The sequence below is a fragment of the Meriones unguiculatus genome, chromosome 12 (assembly GCF_030254825.1).
Source record: "Meriones unguiculatus strain TT.TT164.6M chromosome 12, Bangor_MerUng_6.1, whole genome shotgun sequence".
Classification (NCBI taxonomy): domain Eukaryota; kingdom Metazoa; phylum Chordata; class Mammalia; order Rodentia; family Muridae; genus Meriones; species Meriones unguiculatus.
In genome coordinates this window covers 39,267,256-39,289,608 of record NC_083360.1, presented here as the reverse complement: position 1 = coordinate 39,289,608, position 22,353 = coordinate 39,267,256, and the positions used below count along the sequence as shown (strand labels likewise).

Here is a 22,353-nt window from a genome sequence, read left to right as displayed (position 1 = left end):
TTAGCTTCTGTCTAGATGATTTGTCCCTTAAGGAGACTGGGTTGTTGAAGTCTCCCACTTTTAAGTTCTTGGAATCTAAGTCTGATGTTAGTAATGTTTCATTTATGAATGCAGGCGTTCCTGTATTTGGTGCATAGAGGTTCAGGATTTTTCCTTTGATGATAATGAAGTGCCCCTTCTCACCTTTTTTGATTAATTTTCATTGAAAGTCTATTTTATTAGATATTAGGATAGCTACCCCAGCTTGTTTTCTGGGTCCTTTGGCTTGAAAAACATTTTTCCGGCCCTTTAGTCTGAGGTAATGTCTGTCATTGTTGCAAAGGTGTGTATTTTGGGTGCATCAGACTGTTGGATCTTGTTTACACAACGATTCTGTTAGTCTGTATCTGTTTATTGGAGAGTTGAGTCCATTGATGTTGATAGCTAATAGTGACCAATGAATGTTAGTTCCTTTTTGTGGAGTTGGTGGTTATAGTGTGTTTGTATGTTTGTTTTCTTTTGATTTTTATTGTTGTGAGGTTATCTATGTCTTTTGTTTCTTGGCTGTAGTTGATGTCATTAGATGGGAGTTTTCCATCTAGTATCTTCTGTAGGGCTGCGTTGCTGTGTAGATATTGTTTAAGTTTAGTTTTGTCATGGAATATTTTCTTTTCTCCATATATGTTGATTGAAAGTTTTGCTGGGTATAGTAGTCTGGTTTGACATCTGTGTTTTCTTAGAGTCTGCATGACATCTGCCCAGGCCCTTCTGGCTTTCGTAGTTTCTGTTGAGAAGTCTGGTGTGATTCTGATAGATCTACCTTTGTATGTTACTTAGCCTTTTTCATTTGCTGCTTTTAATTTTTTCTTTGTTTCGTAGATTTACTTTTTTGACTATTATGTGATGTGAGGAGTTTCTTTTCTGGTCTAGTCTATTTTGTGTTCTATAAATCTCTTGTATGTTTAAGGACATCTCTTTCTTAAGTTGAGAAAATTTTCTTCTATAATTTTTCTTGAAAATATTTTCTAGACCTTGGAGCCTGGAATCTTTTTTGTCTATTCCTATTCTTAGGTTTTGTCTTTTCATGGTGTGCTTGATTTCTTGTATGTATTATGTTTGGGACTTTTACGTTTTTATTTTTTATTTGAGAGATGTATCAATTTCTACAATTGTATCTTTCGTGCCTGAGATTTTCTCTTCCATCTCTTGTATTCTATTGGTGATGCTTACCTTTGTGATTCCTGATCTTTTCTCTTAAGTTCTCCAGCTCCAGTGCTTTGTCTGTTTGTGTTTTCTTTATTGATTCTAATTCTGTTTTCATGCTTGTACCACTTCCTTTATCTATTTGAACCTAGATTCCTGTCTTTTCATGATGGTATCTATTTTTTTCATTCATTTCCTCTTATGTGCCTCTATTTGTGTGGATATATTTGCCTTTATTTCTTTGAGAGCTTTGTTCACTTCCTCTTTATGTGCTGGTGACAACTGGATAAGCATAGATTTAAAATAATTTTCCTGTGTTTCTGATAAATTAAAATATCCATTGATTTTAGGGGTTGCTGGTGAAGCCATGATATCCTGATTTTTGTTGGATGTGTTCTTATGCCTACTTCTAGCCATCTGATGGTCAGTAGCCATTGTTGATTGTTCCTGGAACCTGTATTTCATACTTTGTCTGTTTGTCGCTGGAGTCTGGAGTGTTCTTCACGAAGATGAGAGAGGTCCACTGGTTTGAAATAGGGTGTCAGTGTTTCAGATGCAGCTAAGGGAGGAAAGTAGCAGATGCAAGTATGCAAGTGCAGGAGTGTGTGTGGAGGTATACTTACCTGGAAGGGTGAAGTGAAAGGGAGAAGCAAGCACAAGTGCAGGTTGTAGTGTAGGTGTAGGTTGCACAGGTGCAGTGCACTTGTGCAAGTGCCTGGAATGGCTCAGTGGCCCCCAGGCCTGTGGAGGTATGGGTTTTTTTTTATTAATTTTTTATTTTTAATATTAATTACAGTTTATTTACTTTGTATCCCAGCTATAGCCTCCTCCCTCATTCTCTCCCAATCCCACCTTCCCTTCCTCATGTACTCTCTGCCTCTCTCTAAGTCCACTGATAGGGGATGTCCTCCTCCTCTTCCATCTGACCTTAGCTTATCAGGAATCTTCAGTACTGGCTGCAATGTCCTCTTCTGTGGCCTAGCAAGGCTGCTTCTCCCGTGGGGGTGGGGCGGTCAAAGAGCGAGCCACTGAGTCCATGTCAGAGATAGTCCCTGTTCCCCTTACTAGGGTACCCACTTGGATACTGAGCTGCCATGGGCTCCATCCGAGCAGGGGTTCTAGGTTATATCCTTGCATGGTCCTTGTTTGGAGAATCAGTCTTAGAAAAGATCCCTGTACCCAGATATATTTGGATCTTGAGCTCTTGTCCTCTCTAGATCTTACTAACTCCTCCTCTTTTCATGTGATTCCCTGCACTCTGCCCAAGGTTTGGTTAGGAGTCTCAGCATCTGCTTTGATACACTGGTGGGTAGAGTCTTTCAGAGGTCCTCTGTGGTAGGCTCCTGTCCTGTTACTTGCTTTCTCCTACTTCCAATGTCCATTCCATTTGTCTTTCTAACTGAGGATTGATCATCTTACCCCGGGTCCTCCTCCTTGTTTAGCTTCTTTAGGTGTACAGATTTTAGTTTGTTTATCTATCTTATATGTCTAGTATTCACTTATAAGTGAGTATATACTGTGTGTGTCTTTCTTCTGGTATACGTCACTCAGGATGATATTTTCTAGATCCCACCATTTGGCTTAAAATTTCATGATTTCCTTGTTTTTAATTGCTGAGTGGTATTCCATTGTGTAAATTTACCCAATTTCTGTATTCATTCCTCTGTTGAGGGACATCTGGGTTGTTTCCAGGTTCTGGCTACTACGAGTAAAGCTACTATGAACATGGTTGAGCAAATGTCTTTGTTGTATACTTTGAGCATCTTTTGGATATATGCCTAGGAGTGGTATAGCTGTATCTTGAGGAAGCACTATTCCTAATTGTCTGAGAAAGTACCAGGTTTATTTCCAAAGAGGTTGTACAAGTTTACATTCCCATCAGCAATGGAGGAGTGTTCCTCTTTCTTAAAGTGGGGAAGAGCCTAGTACTCATTGGCACAGGAGACAACTTCCTGAACAGAACACCAACAGCACAGGCTCTCAGAGGAACAATTAATAAATGAGACCTCATGAAACTGAAAAGCTTCTGTAAAGCAAAAGACACTGTCATCAGAACAAAACAACAGCCTACCGACTGGGAAAGGATCTTCACCAACCCTATATCTGACAGAGGGCTAATATTACAGAATATATAAAGAACTAAAGAAGTTAAACAGCAACAAATCAAGCAATCCAATTAAAAAATGGGGTATGGACTTAAATAGAGAATTCTCTGTAGAGGAATATCGAATGTCAGAGAAACACTTAAAGAAATGTTCAACGTCCTTAGTCATCAGGGAATTACAAATCAAAACTACCCTGATATTTCACCTTACTCTCATCAGAATGGCTAAGATCAAAAACTGTGGAGTTATTGTGCTCCAAGTGCTCATATCTGTCTGAGCTGCACCATCTTGTCCCAGGAATTGTTTGCCTGGGATCCACTGGAAAACACACAGAACAGGAGCTTCAGTGTTCAGAAGGCTGTCTCAGAGATCCCTATGTTGCCCACTGCGGGGGTGTGGGTGGGAGGGATCAGATGTCTGGCTGTTAGTGTAGAGGCATCCCAATGGTGCTCTGTATTTCTAGCAGAAATCACTAGTAGGCACTGGCAAATATTCACTTGCAGGCATGTGTGGAAAGTCTAGAGGGCCTGTGAACTCACTGGTAGGCATAAGTAGTAAACTTGGAGAGCCCACAGTTTTCTACTCTTAGATTTGGGTCACTGTTAGAGTAAGGAGGTGCCCTGTACCTGGGGTTATGTGCTCCTTGCTGCTGCTATTGCACTGCAGGAGTAAGTGAATGTGTAGTTGAGATGCAGGGGGTGAATGTTCGCCACTCTGAGACCTCTGGAAATGTCCACAGGAGGTCTGGATCCAATCTGTCCCAGATCACAGGTTGTCCCCTCAAAGCTGATGTTCTTGCTTCAGCTGCCTATCCACTCACCAGTTTTGGAGTTTCAGATCTTCTGCCTTCAGAAAACCTGAGCACTGGTGGCCACCGTCTTGGAGCTGAGTATAAATACATTTTAAAATTAAAATTAAAAAAATTTTTAAAACAAACACTCTGAGATGTTGCTTGCAGCTGTGTTGATTATATTCTAAGTATGGTTATGAAATATATTTAAACATTGTAATTGTATGCCATTACTTTTGGGACCTATCAGCTGTGGCATTCTTCTATTGTAGCCGTGGAAGAGCTTTTTACTTAATGGAAAAGCTGCTAACATTTATATGGTATCAGAGTTTGACTTGCACAAGTAACATTCTATACTTTTCAACATTTCTGCATATGAAGAACCATAGGCCATGTTATCTGTCTTTACATTATAGAAAGCTGTCTCCCGAGGGACCTAGTCTTATTGTCTGTAGGTCATTATACAAAAATAAAGTTTTATTCCTCAAGTGAGAGTTGGTATTTAAATATACTTACAAAGAAAAGGGAATCTTTGAAGCCTTCACTTCAAATGACATGTATGATTACATTGTCAAGTATTGATTAGTTATTATTGATAACTCTAGAGATATATGTGTGTGTTACAGAGAGAGTAAAGTGGTGAATAAATAAGAAATGTTGATATGTTCACTCCACTTATTTCCTGTGTATCTCTCTGAAATAAATAAATGTTGAATAAATTTTTATGAGGAAAAACCACACAACCATGAATTGTTACCTTATTTGGTGTGGTTTTCTAAACTGCTACTACAATGTTCCAGAAAAATTCAAACTCTATATTCCTATGATTATAACAGTGTGTTCTAATTACCTTTTTCTGGAGGCAGAAGATGTTCTTCACGGAGGTCATTAGTAGCTAACATCTGTTTACTCTGAAAATGTTATGTTCATATTAATTGTTGATATCATGGAATATTATTTTGGTCTATTAATAGTGCTGAAAAACTCTTCAACTCAGTTGAAGTTGCTGGGATTGATTCACAAGAATTAGTGGAAGGCTTACAGGCAAATCACATCATGTTCTGTCATAGAGCCAGAGCAGGAGAGACTGTCACTCATTTCCAAAGGTTAAGAGACACTAGGTAATTATGAGAATAAAATCAAAAAGAGTGATCCTGAGGACGTACTGCTGTAGTCTGCAAAGAATACAGGGTGTGGAATAGTGTGGTGAGATACATGCAGAAGATAGAGCAAAGAACATGGCAGCCATAAGAGAGTCAAATACAATCTTTAACTTACTCTGAGTAATTTTATATTTTTATATAAAATTGGATAGCTGGAAATTTTCTAATCTAGATTTTATTAAATTATTCATTAGACTAGTAGCTATTATTTTCAACCTTAGTGTGATCCATACTGCATTTTCCAGATCTCCCTCCCCTTACCAAAATGTAAAATGACCTGGGAAGGCATATATTCTTACAGAGATAGGTTATAGAAGGAAATAGACCAAGTAATTTTCATGTGGTCATGATCCTAAATGATTAGTATATTAACAATAAATATTCACAATGTTGAATATTAAATATTTAATAATAGTAAATGCTTAAAATAGTAAAATGCACCAAAGGGGTAATATAAGAAAAGTATACATTTATAAACAGAGTGGTAAAGATTTTAAGAAAATGTTTGTAAATTGGATATAATAATTATTAAGTAAATTCACAATTAATCAGACTTAGAGGAAAACAATCTATGAGTGAACATCAATCATGAAATCAAAATATGAAGAAAAACTTTAAGATAGAAAAAAATTAAAATTCAATACCAATTCATGATAAAAACAAATACCCAAGAATAGAGGCAAGATTTTGTAACCAGTGGAAGGTCATGAATAATTAAAACATGTTTTTGTGGTAAAATATAGAGTTTTCAATACTAAGAGTTTTGATTACCAAAAGTAACTTTTATTTTATTGGGTCACAAAAAAATCTTGGCTCTGGGGAATGAGAGAAGCATTGGCATGCAGCTCCTGATAGGTTGGTTATTGGAATAGTTCTGAGTACATTCAGAACAACTGAATCTTTGATTGTGCTCCTCTTGTGCCTCCTAAAGAATCTTGGTTTAAATGGGTTCCCTAGTAATTGAAACAGGGAATGTCTCTGACATGAACTCAGTGACTGGCTCTTTGATCACCTCCCCCTAATGGGGGAGTAGTCTTACCAGCCCACAGAGGAGGAGGATGCATCCAGTCTTGATGAGACCTGATAGGCTAGGATCAGATAGAAGGGGAGGAGGACCTCCCCAATCAGTGGACTAGGGAAAGAACATGGGAGAAGAAGAGGGAGGGGGAGGATGAGATTGGGGGATGAAGAAGGGGGCTACAGCTGGGATAAAAATGAATAAATTGTAATTAATTAAAAAAAAGAATCTTGGTTTATCATGGTTCTTTTTAAGCAGAGTCTGACAAAATGCATAGTAGTTAAAAGTCAATATATATATATATATATTAACTTTTAAACCACATTATTACTTCTATTTAGTATACTATGCTGCACTTTCAAACTTTCAAATAATATATTATTCCTCTCTTCTGGATGCATACATGCACTATGTTTTTGTGTTTGGTGTTTTTGTAAAATATATTAAGTCCAGATAGAAAATAATGTTAATAATGTTATTATAGTTATACTTTGAGATTAAACTGGGTCACTTTATATGTTCCCTGAATAAAAATGACCAACACATTGCATTCATGTTTAGGACCCATACTGTCACAGGTGAGTGACTGTAGGTACCTACACATTCAAATAAAATACACTATTTACTTTTTAATGTAATTCACTGCAGGCATTGAAATTAAGTTACCATTAACTAATAGGAACCAAAGAAATGTCAGAGAATGTAACACAAGCTACAAAATATAAGGTATTATTAGACAATTAAAGAGCATAAATATTATTGGAACATTTTAATAATGTCTTTTCAGTGAGCGTATATGTCATGCTCCATCAAAAGAGTCCACACATACTCTGTGCAACCGAAGAACTGAGAAACACTGAGCTGGTAGACCCATCATTCCAATGGCATGGGCCAAAAGGAAAAATTGTTTCAGGTACGATTTTATCTTATGTATCATAATTAAATAGATAGATCTCAGATTTACTTAAAACAGCATTTGTATCTAATATATTTATCTATTTTCAAATTTTTCTTGGCACTTTCATAGCAATGTTGATGGTATGGTATTTATTAAGGATAAAGACACTAAAACGTCGGCAATTTAGAGAGTTCTAGAAGCATTTCTATTCCAAAAGTTATAATTAATTTTATGTGGAAATCACAGTTTATGTTTGATTCATTATTCTTCTTTTACATATGTACTCATATTTTATTTTGGATCATATGTTTCATCTTTGCTCTAAATTTTGAATTTTATAACTGTTTACTTTAAAACTTATAGCTTAGATGGTTAAGGTTTTTTTTTTTCTGCTACCAATGAAGACTAGCGAGTATTGTAGTAAAGATCTGTTCAGTACAGTACCCAGTCACTTTTGCATAGCCTCAAAAGAACTTTACCACCTTTACTTTTATTTATTTTATAAAACCTTATTGGTGTTTTGAGACAGTGCTGAGGGCTAAAGGCTGCAGGCTTGCTGTATCATTTGGACAGAAGGAAGTGTCTTCATATAAAGACTTGCAAAAGAGATGATGCAATCTATACCACACTTTAGTGACACAGGGACAGTTGTTCCGGGTGTTCATGTATACAAAGAGCACAAAGCAAAACCCTGAGGTGCTGGGCAGCTAGCATACATTAATGAAATGGTTCTCATGTGACATTATCTGACCCTGGAATAACAATCAAATTTATTTACTTTTATTTTTTTCTCTATGGATATTGTAAACATCCATAGCGTTATTTATACCCCCTTTCTCCCTTTCCTTCTGTATTCTTTCCCTCCCTTTTTTCCAAATTAAACCCTTAACCCCATTTTATTCATTTTCCCCTGTATTTCATCTGTATTCTTCTATCCCACTCTCAGTCATAGCTGAAGATTTGGAGATGGGAATCACAGATGAGATAAATGCAAAACAAAATGGTTTTTTTGTTTGTTTGTTTGTTTTTTGGGTTTCCTCCCTTAATATAATTTATTCTAGTTGCACCTATTTTCCTAAAAAGTTCATGATATCTTTTTTTTTTCTTTAGAGCTGAGTGGTGTTCTGTTGTGTGTATATACCACATTCTTATTATTTCATTACTTGAAGGGCATTTAAAGTGTTTCCATTTTTTAGCTATTATGAATAGGGCAGCTTTGAACATGGCTGAACAAGTATCTGTGGAGTATAATGTCAAGTCCTTGGGTGTATGCCAAGGAGTGGAATAGCTGAGTCATGTATATGTCTACATCAAGCTTTCTGGGAATTCTCCACAGTGATTTCAGAGGGCCTTGACTGGTTTTCTATCCCACCAACAGTGAATGATTTGTCCCTTTCCCCACATCCTTGCCAACATTTGTTGTCAGTTGTTTTCTTGGCTGTTCTGACTGGGATGAGATGTCCAATTCTGATAGTGCTTCAATAATCTGCTCTATGTACAACAAAAGTGTTATTTATCTCTCCACAGCAGAACTATTTACCCTCCATTCCCCAAAGCCAGAAATGTAGTTTTTATAAGGATAGGCTGAAATGTGATCCTATCTGGCACAAACATACTGTCTCCAAATAAGAAATTATTTTTAGTGTTTGGCAAGTTAAGGATTTGTGAATTGAATTTTTACCCTTATAGAACTGAGAGTTTTGTGGGATATAGTAGCCTGGGCTGACATCTGTGTTCTCTTAGGGTCTGCATTATATCAGTCCAATTTCAAAGTCTCTGTTGCGAAGTCAGGTGTAATTCTGATTAGTTTGCCATTATATGTTACTTGGCCTTTTTTCCGTGCAGCTTTCAGTATTTTTTCTTTGTTCTGTGTACTTACTGTTTTGATTATCATGTAGCGGTAGGATTTTCTTTTCTGGTCTAATTTTTTAGGTATTCTGTAGGCCTCTTGTAATACTATAGGCCTCTCCTTTAAGTTGGGGAAAATTTCTTCTATGATTTTGTTGAAAATATTTTCTGGGCCCTTGAGGAGGGAATCTTCTTTTTCCTCTATTCCTATCATTCTTAGGTTTTGTCTTTTCATGTTGTCTTGGATTTCTTGGACATTCTCTGTTAGGAATTCTTTAGATTTAACATTTTCTTTGATGGATACATAGATTTCTTCCATTGTATTTTCTACATCTTGAGATTCTTTTTTCCACCTCTTGTAGTCTGTTGGTTATGCTTACCTCTGTAGTTCCTGTTTTCTTCCCTAAAATTTTCCTCTACATGATTTCCTCTGTGTTTTCTTTATTTTTTCCAATTCTATCTTCAGATCTTGAGCTGTTTTGTTGATTTCCTTCACCTGTCTGACTGTATTTTCCTGTTTTTTCTTCAATTCCTTCAGCTGTTTGAACATTCCTGTTTCTTTTATTTTTTTTTTCAGTGATTTTAATTATTTCCTCTCTAAAGGCCACAAACTATTTGGCTGTGTCTTCTTATATTTCTTTATGGATGACCATAATCTGTCGTTATCTTCCTGTATATTTTTACAGATGGCCATAATCTGTCTTTATTTTCCTCTATTTTTTTACACATTTTATTTGTTTCCTCTATTATCCTCTTCATGAGCATAGATGTAAGGTCATATTCTTGAATTTCATTTATGCTGTGTTGTCTAGAGCTACTTGCCCCTGGATAACTGCATTCTGGAAATGTTAGATTGCTGTGTCTTTTGTTGATTGAGCTTTTATGCTGGCCTCTACCCATTGGAATATCTTAGGTGTTGGCTATTAGTTTCTGGTGCTTCCTAGAATCCTGGGGTGGGGAGAATACCCTTGGCAGGAAGATGATTTTTCCTGAAGGAGGCCTCCTCAGTTTTTTGGGTATGTTAACAGAATGGCTGGTGTTTCTCGGGAATTGCCAGAGCTCACCTCAGGCATATGGACCTGAGTGGTAACTGTGGCCTTCATTAGTCAAGGGGGCTGTCCTCTCATCTAGAGAAGTCCTGGAGACAGCTGCCCTGCTACTGGGTTTCTTGCTCTGATTTTAGTGAATTGCTGTTGCTGTTCTTATACTGTTTTCTGGGCACAGCCCTCTTGAAGAACCTGGGAGCCTTGCAGTTTGCTCAGTTTCCTTGGGAGAACTGGCTGCAACTTGGAGCAGTATCTGGGGGTTGATCTTGGGGATCCCAGGCTTCCGTAGGTCTGAGGCTGGAGCTCTGTGCCCCAATACTCAAGCCGTAATCAGTGGCATGTGAGTGCAATATGCCTGCGTGTGGCAGGAGGGTACAGCCTGAAGCCTGCGGGTACCCAGAAACTTTTCTGGAGCTGGGTGTCCTGAGGTTGGACCTGATGTTTCTACCCACTGTGGGCTTTCCTCCTGACAGGAAGACCCAGTTTTTGGTATTTTGGGGTCCACAGTTCCGTCTGGGGTGGTGCATAGAGCACCCAGGCACAGGCAAGTGGTGGCTCCAAGCTGGTGACTAGGATCCTTCAGGAACCTGGGAAATTTATCTGAGAACTTTTCTGTGTGTGTGTGGGGGGGGGGGCGGGGGTCAGCTGTGTTCTTTAATATGGACCTGCTGTTCTCCTCTCCTTGGGGTTTCCTCCAGACATGTAAACCCAGTCTTTGGTGCCCTGGGGCCCACAGTTCTTTCTGAGATGGTCAGTAGGGCACACAGCTAGGTTCCTGTGCTTGCTGCTGAGCACCCTACTCTGGGCTGGCGGCTGAGTGCCCACTGGACCCCAGGACCTTTTCCAGGGATTGACTGGGTGACCTGAGGCCTATTCTAATTGCTTCCTTCACTGTGGGGTTTTCTCTCAACTGGAAATCCCAGTCTCTGGTGTTTTGGTGCCCACAGTCCATTGTGGGCAGGTGTGCAGCTCTGGGCTGGCGACCGAACACCTGCTGGCACTTGGAAACTCTTCTGGGTTTTAGCTGGGTGAACTGAACCCAATTGCTTTCCACACTGTGGGGTTTCCTCTCACCTGGGAAACACAATCACTGGTGTTTTAGGGCCAAGAGTTTGGTTTGTTGGTTGCTGCTGTCTGGCCCTCAGACACAGTGTCCTCTAGGCGCTGCCATCTTGCATCTCCCCAAATTTATTTTTAACTGAAACTTTGTCATTTGAAAAAAAAATTTAGGTGTTGAATTTCCTGTTAATGGATTTTGTACTTTTGATTTGGAAAATGAAATTTGGAACATTTCTTCTTTAAGATGGTCTACTAGTTTTGCATTTATAGTAAATGTTGTATATAATTCAGTTACTCCTTTAAGTTGGAAGAAAGACTTTTTTGTTTCTTAAAAAATATAGCTATTTAAGAATATAATTTTTCCAGGTAAAAACAAAATATGAGTGCACACACACAGTCTTTCTAGAGTATTCTGTATAAGTATAAATCTGAATTTATACTTGATTAAATTTTCCCCAGTATCTTATCATGAATTAGTTTTAATGGTTATTTTATTTCAAATAATTTGATAAGGTATAATTTTCTTTGAGTTTGAATCACTTGTGGACCAAGCATGCTTACCTGAGTTCATATCTCCATCCTCCAATTAAAAATGAAGAGTGGTGGCATTCACATATAACGTCAGAACTGGGGAGATTCAGGGCCAGGTTGATCTAGGGTTCACTGTCTAGCCAGCCTAGCCAAAATGATAAGCCTCAGGTTCAGTAAAAAACCTTATCTCAAAAAGTAAGGTGGGGGCAGGCTGTATGTCCATATGCTGTATTACCACGTTACAGCACTTCCTGCCAACTCCAGTGGACTGTGCTCATTTCTCAGGTTCCATACATTGGAAAGATTTGCCTCCTATAGTTTTCCTGTGATGTTCAATTTGTGTCATGATTTGTGCTACACATGAGTGATTATAATAAATGTAAAAAATAATAAATAATAAATGTAATAATAATAAATAATAAATAACAAAGAATAAATGTAAAAAAAAGTAAAATAAAAAATTAAGGTGGATAGGTCCCAAAGGAAGGAGTTTATGGTCTTCAGTTGTGAAATAATTGATCCAATGGCTATTTCCACAGCTGTACACACTTAACGTAAATTAAGTAAATCATAAAACAAAGGACTTGAATGTGGGAAAAGGTCTTTTAGGGATGACACTTAGTTGGAGGAGTGGGAGAGAATTAAGAGATGGTGGAGGATGAAAGCAATCAGAAAATTACATATACATGTATGAAACCATCAAAATATAAACTTTATTGAAAAGAAAAAAAATAAGGTGCAGAACAACAGAGGAAGATAGGTAACTACCTATGGCCTTTACAGACTCATGCAGTTACCCACACACAAATGCAAGAAATCCTATTTCACTGCACATTATTTTATGATGGACTATCTTATGAAGAGATATTTCCTCATTTTGAAGCACAGGAAAACTAATATTCTTGTACAGTTAAGATACACTTTTTCGAAGACTCTGGGACCTTCAAGTAAGCAGTTTTGAACTCTTAACAACTTGTTTCAAGCCCCCAAGTAAATACTGTCCTGAAATTTTAGTTTTTTTTTTCATTTCATTATGCACTTGCAATACACATATATATGTATATATTCTGAAAGTTTAAATTTTAGCTTTATTATTGCGATTTTTTTCACATTTTCTCCCCATTCCAACTTTATTTAGACATAATTTGTAGATGAAAGTTACATGTATTTAAGATGTAAAACTTGGCATTTATATAGGTATACAGTGACCACAATTAAACCATTTCTTAGTCATTTCGTATGATTACCTTTGTTTCCTAGTGAGAACACTTAAGTTCTACTTTTACCAAACTTCAGACAAAAAAATAACAAATACAGAGCAAAAAAGGTACACAAAAACATGGACTCTGTTTTATGTTGGCCAGCTACTCCTGAGCATTGGGTCTACCCTGGAGTATGATTGATATACCCAGTACCACTCCATTGGAGAAAACTGATTTTGCCACTTCTAGCAGGTATCAATTGAAAATAGCTTATTGGTAAGGGGTGGAACTTTGTGCCCACTTCTCCATGTTGGGAATTTGCCTGGCTTGAACTTGGGAAGGTCTTAGGCATGATGCCACAGTTGCTGAATTAGTATGGGACTCTGCCATGTTGTGTCTAAAGATGCTGTTTTCTTGGGGTCGTCTACCACCTCTGGCTCTTACAATAATTCCATATTCTCTTTTACATTGACCCCTGAGCCTTAAGGTGAGGGGTTTGATACAGACATCTCATTTAAGGCTGAGCATTCCAAAGTCTCTCACTGTGTGCACATTGTCCAATTGCAGGTCTCTGTGTTAATTACCATCTGCTACAAGAAGGATCTTTTTTTGAAGAGGGTTGATCCATGCACTGATCTATGGCATAGCAATATGTCCTTATGAGTATTTTTATTGCTGTAATAGAATAAGAGTAGTAAGTTTCTGCCTTATATTCTCTTGTTTATATTTAAGCTAAGCATAAACATATTTAAATATAATAAACTAAATTTCAGTGAGATTGTATTATACAGTTTTAAGAGGTTCAAGGCATAGCCTTCTAAAGATATAGTCAAACTCTAGTATTTGTATAACAAAGCTAGGAAGGAATAGGAACCAATATAAAAGAAATGTTTGATTAATGAATAGTGTACTGTATAGTTCTTGTATTTAACCCTATATTTTCTGTGACAAATACATAACCATTGGCGTTGTGAATTTTCATTTAGACTTAATCATTTAAGTTTCTGTGAATGATCACTGATAAGTGATATTATAGGGTTGACATTTATGTTGAGTATGCATTTCTCTGCCTATGTTTTCAAAATGTGTTTTTTAATCTTTTAAACATAAAATCAACCAAGAATACATTATTATAGATTTTATGATGCTCAGCTTTCTGTCTTTCATATTTAGAGTTGCAGTAGTATGTTTCTTTTTTATTATTTATTTATTAGTTACAATTTATTCACATTGTATCTTTGCTGCAGTCTCCTCCCTTGTTTCCCCCTAGTCCTACCCACCCTCCCTCTTCTCCCCTTATGCTCTTTCCCTAGTCTCCTGATAGGGAAGTTCTTCCTCTCCTTCTATCTGACCCTAGCCTGTCAGGTCTCATCAAGCCTGGCTTGATTTGAAAGAGATGCTATGAAAATATGGCATATGTATACACATAATATACACACATATGCAATGTGCATATATACTACTATATATAAGATGTATATGTATATACAATGTATTTATTCACCATAAAATAATTCTTAGGTTTTAATGTTGAGTTATATTTTCAGCTAGCTTACATTCTGCAAATGAAGTGGTATGCCTAGAAGGAAGGCTATTGGAATATACTCACTAACAGTAAAGATTTCCTGTACAGAATAGGATATAAAACAAAAGTTGATTGCTAAATATCTTATACTTTCTCATATTATTGTGCCAAATGCAGTACATATGTACATAAGTTTTTGTTCATACATTTGTTGACACTTTTGCTATAAGAAAATTTCATTTCAAATTATTACTTAAGGCATAAATTCATCATTGCTACTATAATTTAAAATTTTCTATTAAAATTTTATTATGATACTAGAAGTTTTTTCAGAAATATATAGTAATAAATTAAATTATTAATATTTTTAGAAAATAACATGTTAAGATAAATATGTAATCTTTTATCAGGAAATATTCATGAACAACTAGGCATTAAAACACAAATATATTCCAAAATTATATTACATTTTCAGCTTTATTCAGGATATAGAAATGGAAACTCTTAAGGCATAACTTCCTATGTAAAGTCCTTGAGGCTTGGTATATCTGTCTGTTCATTTCTCCTTCCAAATACGTAGCAGGGCTTTACATATAATAAAAATACCAGCGCTAAGAAAATTCTGGTATTTTTGTTTTAATCTGAAGAACTATTTTTAAAAATATGCAAGTATTAAATGATCTCCTTAAGTAAAGGAAATTAATAAAGATATGTAGTCATTTTCTGACATAATGCTATCAATTTTAATGAATGGTGCATTCAACATTTTTTAAAGCTGTTTTCTTTTTTAAAAAATATTTATTGTTTTGATTATTACAACTTATTCACTTTGTATCCCAGCTGTAGGCTACTCCCTCATCTCTTCCCAATCTCACCCTCCCTCCCTTTTCTTCTCTCAAGCCCCTCCCTCAGTCCACTGATAGGTTAGGTCATCCTCCCCTTTCATCTAACCCTAGCTTATCAGGTCTCATCAGGACTGGCTGCATTGTCTTCCTCTGTGGCCTGGTAAGGCTGCTCTCTTCCCCACCCTCCTCAGGGGGATGTAACCAAAGAGCCAGCCACTGAGTTCATGTCAGAGACAGCCCCCAGCTTCCCTTACTAGGGAACCTATTTGGAGACTGAGCTGCAATGGGCTACATCTGGTCAAGGGCCTAGGTTATCTCCATCCATGGTCCTTTGGTTGGAGTATCAGTCTTTGCAAAGACCCCTGGGCCCAAATTTTTTTGGTTCTGTTGCTCTCATTGTGGAGCTCCTGTCCCCTTCAGCTCTTTCTATTTTCCCCTTCTTTCATAAGTTTTCCTGTACTCTGCCCAAAGTTTGGCTATGAGTCTCAGCATATGTTTTCATACCCTGCTGGGTAGAGTCTTTCTGAGGCCTCCTGTGGTAGGCTTCTGTCCTGTTCCCTGTTTTCTCCCTCTTCCAGTGTCCATCCTATTTGCCTTTCTGAGTGAGGATTGAGGAACTTCCCTAGGGTCCTCTTTCTTGTTTGGCTTCAAGAGTGTAGATTTTAGTATGTTTATCCTATATTATGCGACTAATATCCACTTCTAAGTGAGTATATACCATACATGTATTTCTGCTTCTGGGTTACCTCACTCAGGATGATCTTTTCTAGTTTCCACCATTTGCCTGCAAATTTCATGATTTCCTTATTTTTAATTGCTGAGTAGTGTTCCATTGTTTAAATGTACCACAATTTTTGTATTTATTACTCAGTTGAGGGACATCTGGGTTGTTTCCAGGTTCTGGCTATTATGAATAAAGCTGCTATGAACATGGTTGAACAAGTGTGCTTGTTGTGTACTTGAGCATATTTTGTGTATATGCCTGGGAGTGGTGTAGCTGGATATTGAGGAAGCACTATTCATAATTGTCTGAGAAACCACCAGATTAATTTCCAAAGTGGTTGTACAAATTTACATTACTACCAACAATGGAGAAGGGTTTCCCTTTCTCCACAACCTCTCCAGCATGCATCTTCCCTTGAGGTCTCAAGATGTACCATAGAGCCATAGTAATAAAAACTGTATTGTGCTGGCAGAGGAATAATCTGGAGAATCAATGGAATTGAATAAAAGACCCAGAAATAAACCTACACACTTACAGATACTTGGTTTTGACAAAGAAGCCAAAAGTATACAATGGAACATAGATAACATCTTTGACAAATGGTGCTGGTCTAACTGGACATCTACATGTAGGAAAATGCAAATAGATCCATACTTATCACCCTGCACAAAACTAAAGTACAAGTGGATCAAAGACCTCAACATAAAACCAGATACACTAAACCTGTAAGAAGGAAAAACGGGGAAGAGTCTTGAACTCATTAGCACAGGAGACAACTTCCTGAAGAGAACACCAACAGCACAGGCTCTAAGAGCAACAGTCAATAAATGGGACCTCATGAAACGGAAATGCTTTTGTAAAGCAAAGGACACTATTATCAGAACACAATGACAGACTACAGACTGGGAAAGGATCTTCACCAACCCTATATCTGACAGAAGGCTAATATACAGAATATATAAAGAACTCAAAAAGTTAAACACCAACAAACCAAGTAATCCAATTTAAAAAATGGGGTACAGAGCTAAACGGAGAATTCTCAATAGAGGAATATCGAATGACAGAGAAACACTTAAAGAAATGCTCAATGTCCTTAGTCATCAGGGAAATGCAAATCAAAACGACCTTGAGGTTTCACCTTAACCCATCAGAATGGCTAAGATCTAAAATTCAAGTGCCAATACATGCTGAAGAGGATGTTGAGAAAGGCGAACTCTCCTACATTGCTGGTGGGAATGTAACTTTTACAACCACTTTGGAAATCAATCTGGTGCTTTTTCAGAAAATTAGAAATAGTGCTACCTCAAGATACTTCTCGCCGTATATCCAAAATATGTGCAAGTATACAAGGACATTTGCTCAACCATGTTCATATCGTTCAATTCTTTATTAAGAAAATTTTATTATCTTAATATTTTATGACAGAAACGTAGTTATGATCTTTATAATAAGCTGTCTGATCAATGATTTATTGTATTTGCTTACTTGAACAACCCTGTGAGTTAGGCAGCTATATATTGTCATTCTTCATTGAACACATGAAGGACTGGAGTTCAGAAGGTGAAATCTTTATCATGGTTATACAACTTGTGAGAGAGATGGAGCCTTCAATTTGTATCTTAATGTCTCAAGGGTAGGTTTCCTTTCCTTTGACAACAGTTTTCTTTTACTGTAATACTTACTTTGCTGAAGCAAAGAGGGAGCTTACAATCCCATTGTTTTTCTTAACACTGTAACGATCTAATTTTCCATTTACTTTCTTCTGTAACCCTCAATGTTAGAAACTAACTCATTGTTTTATGTACAATTTTGTGTAGTAGTAAAAAAATTTAGCTGTTAATCATTATACTGTAATTGATTTTGTTTTGGGTGTATCATTTCATGTGCAGATTGTAAGCTTACTGACTTTTTAACTCATCTTTAAACTATATAATATATATTAATGACAATGATATAATATTTATATAGGTAAATAAATACACTACATAAAATATATACTTTGTACATACTTACTGTTTATAATACATATGTTAACATGTACTGCATATGTGTGTATAAATTTTCATAATTAGTGCTATATTTTTGGTAGCATCTCTTTCAGTGCAAGGAGCATATGAGGAGTAGTTTATGTCTATATGTCATTCTTAGTCACTTACCAGTTAGACAGTCCTACAGTTGATAGATTTTGGTTGGTGGAAAGTTGACTCTAAGGTCATCCTGTCATCTTTTGACAATAAGCATCAAATACAGTGACTTAACTTTATGTAACTCTTTTTTGTGGACCTAAAGTTTCATGTTTCTTTTAGGTTTCTTAAAGTGGTATTTTGTCTTCCTACTGTGATTTAAGCAGTTGTATATTATACCTTTATTAGAAAACACCACTGCACAAGTGACATCCACAGGAAGCCTCATATTTCAGAACTTTGAAGAGGCCATGAGTGGGGTTTATACGTGTTTCCTGGAATATAAGCCAACTGTGGAAGAAGTTGTTAAAAATCTCCAACTGAAATATGTTATTTATGGTAAGAAGTAAATTCAATTATGTTTCTAACATTTCTTAAGTTTTAAAATATTTAAACATTTAACAGGTTTGTTTTTATATATTTTTATTATTTGAAACAATTATAAAATTTAAATATATTTTGATCTCCTCCCCTAAGTCCTTCCAGATCCTTTTCTTTACCCTCTCAACATTGAGTTCTTTCTCAAATACAAACTCAATATAACAACAGAACTCCACAAAACCAATAAAACAAAAAAGTAACTCCAAAGAACCCCCAAAATGTTCCTCCAAACTGTAGCCAAATCACACAAAAGATACTATACATTGTTCAGCTATTTCTTAACATGAAGCCTGCCTTGGAGTAGTTGATATAGCCTGTGTTACTGCATTAGAGACAACTTCATGTTTATTGAGTTTTGTAGGCATTGTCTTTAGAAACTGGATTGTTTTGGAATTCCTGTGGGAATCCTTTTGGCTAACAAGGCAAGCAAATGAAACCCATTCTCTGTACTAGAAGCTTCATTTGGTAACAAACAAGAAGTGGCCAGTTGGGCCTCTGTTTCCCCAATTTGTTTTATATCCTCATCATATGTAGTTTGTAGTGTATTAAGTTTCCATACTGTTCCTTAAATGGTCCTTAATTTTAGATGTCTCTCTCCATATTCCCTCTTTCTCCTTTACCTCCCCTTTCATGATTCTCCCATTTCATCCTCCCTTTCATCCATATATATCTATTCTGTTTTCTTTTTCTAAAAAGATCTACTGATCCCTCTACTCTCTTACTCTACTCTGTGTTTGTATGGATTGTACCTTGGTTATCATTGACTAATATCCACATATAACTGACCATATACAAATATCCATATACAATATCCACATATAAATAAACACATGCTATATTTGTCTTTCCGGGTCTGAGTTACCTCATTCAGGATGAGTTTTTTTCTAGTTCTATACATATGTAAATTTTATGGTGTAATTTTTTTTATGGTGTAATTTTTTAATGGCTAAGTAATACTTCATTGTGTTAATGTGCTACATTTTCTTTACGCACTCTTTTGTTGAGGGACATCTATGATTTTCCAATTTCTGGCTATTAGAAATTTAACAGATTAGTTTTTGTAAAATACGATTTTTTTAAAAAGTTTGTTTTTAACAAGATTAAAAAAAACTTCTATTTTCAGTATCCCAATTAAAAGAATCCTTACTCACCCATGCATTATGTTATATGTCTTAACAGGAAGTGGATAGGGTTGTTAACAAAGCAGCCTTTTTCTCGAGAAAAACACTTGACGTTTTAGTCACCCAGTCAAAGCAGCGGTACAGATCATAATTTCAAATCCAGTGATGATATGATCATAGTTTGAACTGCTTTTCAATTTGAGTATCATTGTTGATGGTTTACCCCCATCCTGTTGATTAGGACAGGAAGGAACACTGTGAATGACTCTTCTTAGATTCCTCTATTGAATAAATTGAGAGGGCTGATTTGATGTGAAATTCAAAAAGAATAATCTAAACAACATTTACTTAAAAGTTTAATCAAATTGCTGGAACCCTGTGAAGTAGCTTGAAATATGGCAGGCAAATCAGTCTTCATGAATCTTTAGAGTCTGTGAGTATAAGCATACAAGATGGAAGGGACTTGACCCTGTAATTAAGTTAAGGCTCTTGCCATGGAGGGAATATCTTGTTTTAAGTCATTTTTCTTGCTGCTATGAGAAACAGCTGGCAAGAAATGTTCAGAAAGGAGGGTCTATTTTGCTAATAGTTTCAAAAGGCCTTTAGTCCATCATGGCACGAAGATATAGAAACATGGATATATGAATTAGGGAACAAAGAGATGAATTCTGTGCTCATTCTTTTCTTATATATTCCTCCCTTTGTTCCTCCTTTTCATCCATTGTATAAGATGATGCCACTCACATTTGGGGCAGATCGTCATCCTCAATTAAAGCTGTCTGGAAACATCCTCAGAGACAGCCCAGAGGTGTATCTTCTATGTTATTCCAAAATTAGGCAAATTGATGAGGAAGATTCAAGGTCACAATCCTGAATTAACTGAGTGGGCTGAGTGTAATCATAGGGCTTTGTTTTGCGACGCATCTCACTCTAGCTCTTGCAGGCCTGAATTCACAGCAATCTCCATTTTCAGCATCACAAGTGGTGTGATTACATGTGTGCTCCCATGCCTGACTGCAAGGGTTGTTATAAGAGAGGCAGATAGGGAGATGTGGTAACAAAGGAGAAGTCAATTGTCTGTCTGACATTGGAGGCAGGAATTCCACATACCCCAGTTTCGACAGCTTCCGGTCCTGAAGTGCTCACTCAATATATAGGTCTCCTATGGGTGTTCCAAACAGAATCCATCTTGATTTTCCTGTAGTAAGACTTTCAGATTTGTGTTCTCCAGAACTTAAAGCTCATGTTGTCTCTAATATGGTAACAATAAGAAACATACGTGCTATTGTTTGTATAGCTAAGATGCCAAACTAATGTCCACTTATTAGTAGTTCCTGACATTTTGCTTACTCAAAAAATGTTGCTCTATATTTGTAAGAGGGAGACATTGTTATGAGAAATGACATGCTTGTAGTTAGACAAGTCATTTTTTAGGTTAAGCGGTAATATTTCATCTCCACATTGTTATTTTCTGTATCTTAGTTTATCACACATATACTTCCACATTTATTGTAAGAGCATATTTGCATAAGCTAGCAACGATATTTGTGCTTAAGTAATGGTTTGTAGAAATGATAATGAAAGAGAAAATTCACTATGTACATAGTACATTCCCAGCAATGTTGTGTTTTTATATGTAGTTATTAAATACCAAGAGAGCACAGATTTATATCATGCAACTGGACTAGGGTGAGGAATGCTTATGTCTTGCTTTTTGTGGAAATGGTCCCCACCCAGTTTACTATTCTTGGTATCTAACCAAATGATCCTACTACAGAGATACTTGCTTTTCTCTATCTATTGCTAAATTATTCTTAATAGCTAGGAAATAGAAACAGGCTGGATGTCCATCAACAGATGAATGGATGAAGGCTATGTCGCATACAATGGAATTTTATTTAGTAATAAAAAATGCAGTCATGAAAATAACAGAAAATTAGATGTACCCAGAAATAATTAAATTAAATGAGCTAGTCCAGACTCAGAATGGCAAATACTACTTTCTCATACTCATAGCCTAAATTTAAATTTTGTATATGCATATATGTATAGTTATAGTAGTTATAGTTCATGAATTAAAAAGGGGACCATAAGAGGAGAAAATGAAGACCTTAAGGGATACAGGAAGAAAAAAAAGAAGGGTAATAAGAAACCCAGTGCATGAAAATAGGGGGAAGGTAGAAATAAAAGTGGAGGAAGAGGATGGAAAAAATAAAGCATACCAGTAAGTGTCAAATGCAGCTCTCTCTACTGTGCATACTAATTTCAAAGAAGAAAGAAATCAAATAAGTGCACATAATGGTACTTTCAAATTATCTGGTTTCCATTGCATAGACAATAAAAGAAATTTATGCTAAACACTTAGTAATTTTTTATTTAAAAACTATATAAACCACTAGAAACCAGTTTTACATCAGTATGTTTTTTTTTCTAAAATTTAATTTTTTGACAGTTTCATAATACATACAAAACATGTATTTACATGGTTTCTATTCCTCCTTCCCTTCCCTTCAGCTCCTCTCATATACCCCTCACTCTAGAATTGATGACTTCTGTGATAGTTATTATCACACTCACACACACACACACACACACACACACACACACAGAGAGAGAAACAGATACAGAGAGAGAGAGAGAAGAAGAAGAACAAGAGAGACAGGGAGACATAGAAACAGAGAGATAGAGATAGAGGCACAGATTATGTATGAATGCATGTAAATAAATATATA

The 22,353-nt window shown here is 36.4% G+C and overlaps 1 protein-coding gene and 1 non-coding gene across 2 annotated transcripts in view; both read left to right on the top strand.

Moving 5' to 3' along the window:
* Window positions 1-22,353, top strand: part of Zpbp (zona pellucida binding protein) — a 180,770-nt gene that overhangs the window by 37,163 nt on the left and 121,254 nt on the right. The window contains exons 3-4 of the mRNA XM_060365665.1: window positions 7,046-7,171; window positions 18,309-18,458. Coding sequence (XP_060221648.1) covers window positions 7,046-7,171; window positions 18,309-18,458 — 276 coding nt within the window. The remainder of the gene's footprint in view (window positions 1-7,045; window positions 7,172-18,308; window positions 18,459-22,353) is intronic.
* On the top strand, window positions 4,303-4,429 carry LOC132646885 (small nucleolar RNA SNORA24). The gene has a single exon (XR_009585224.1). It is a non-coding gene; the product is annotated as a small nucleolar RNA SNORA24 (small nucleolar RNA).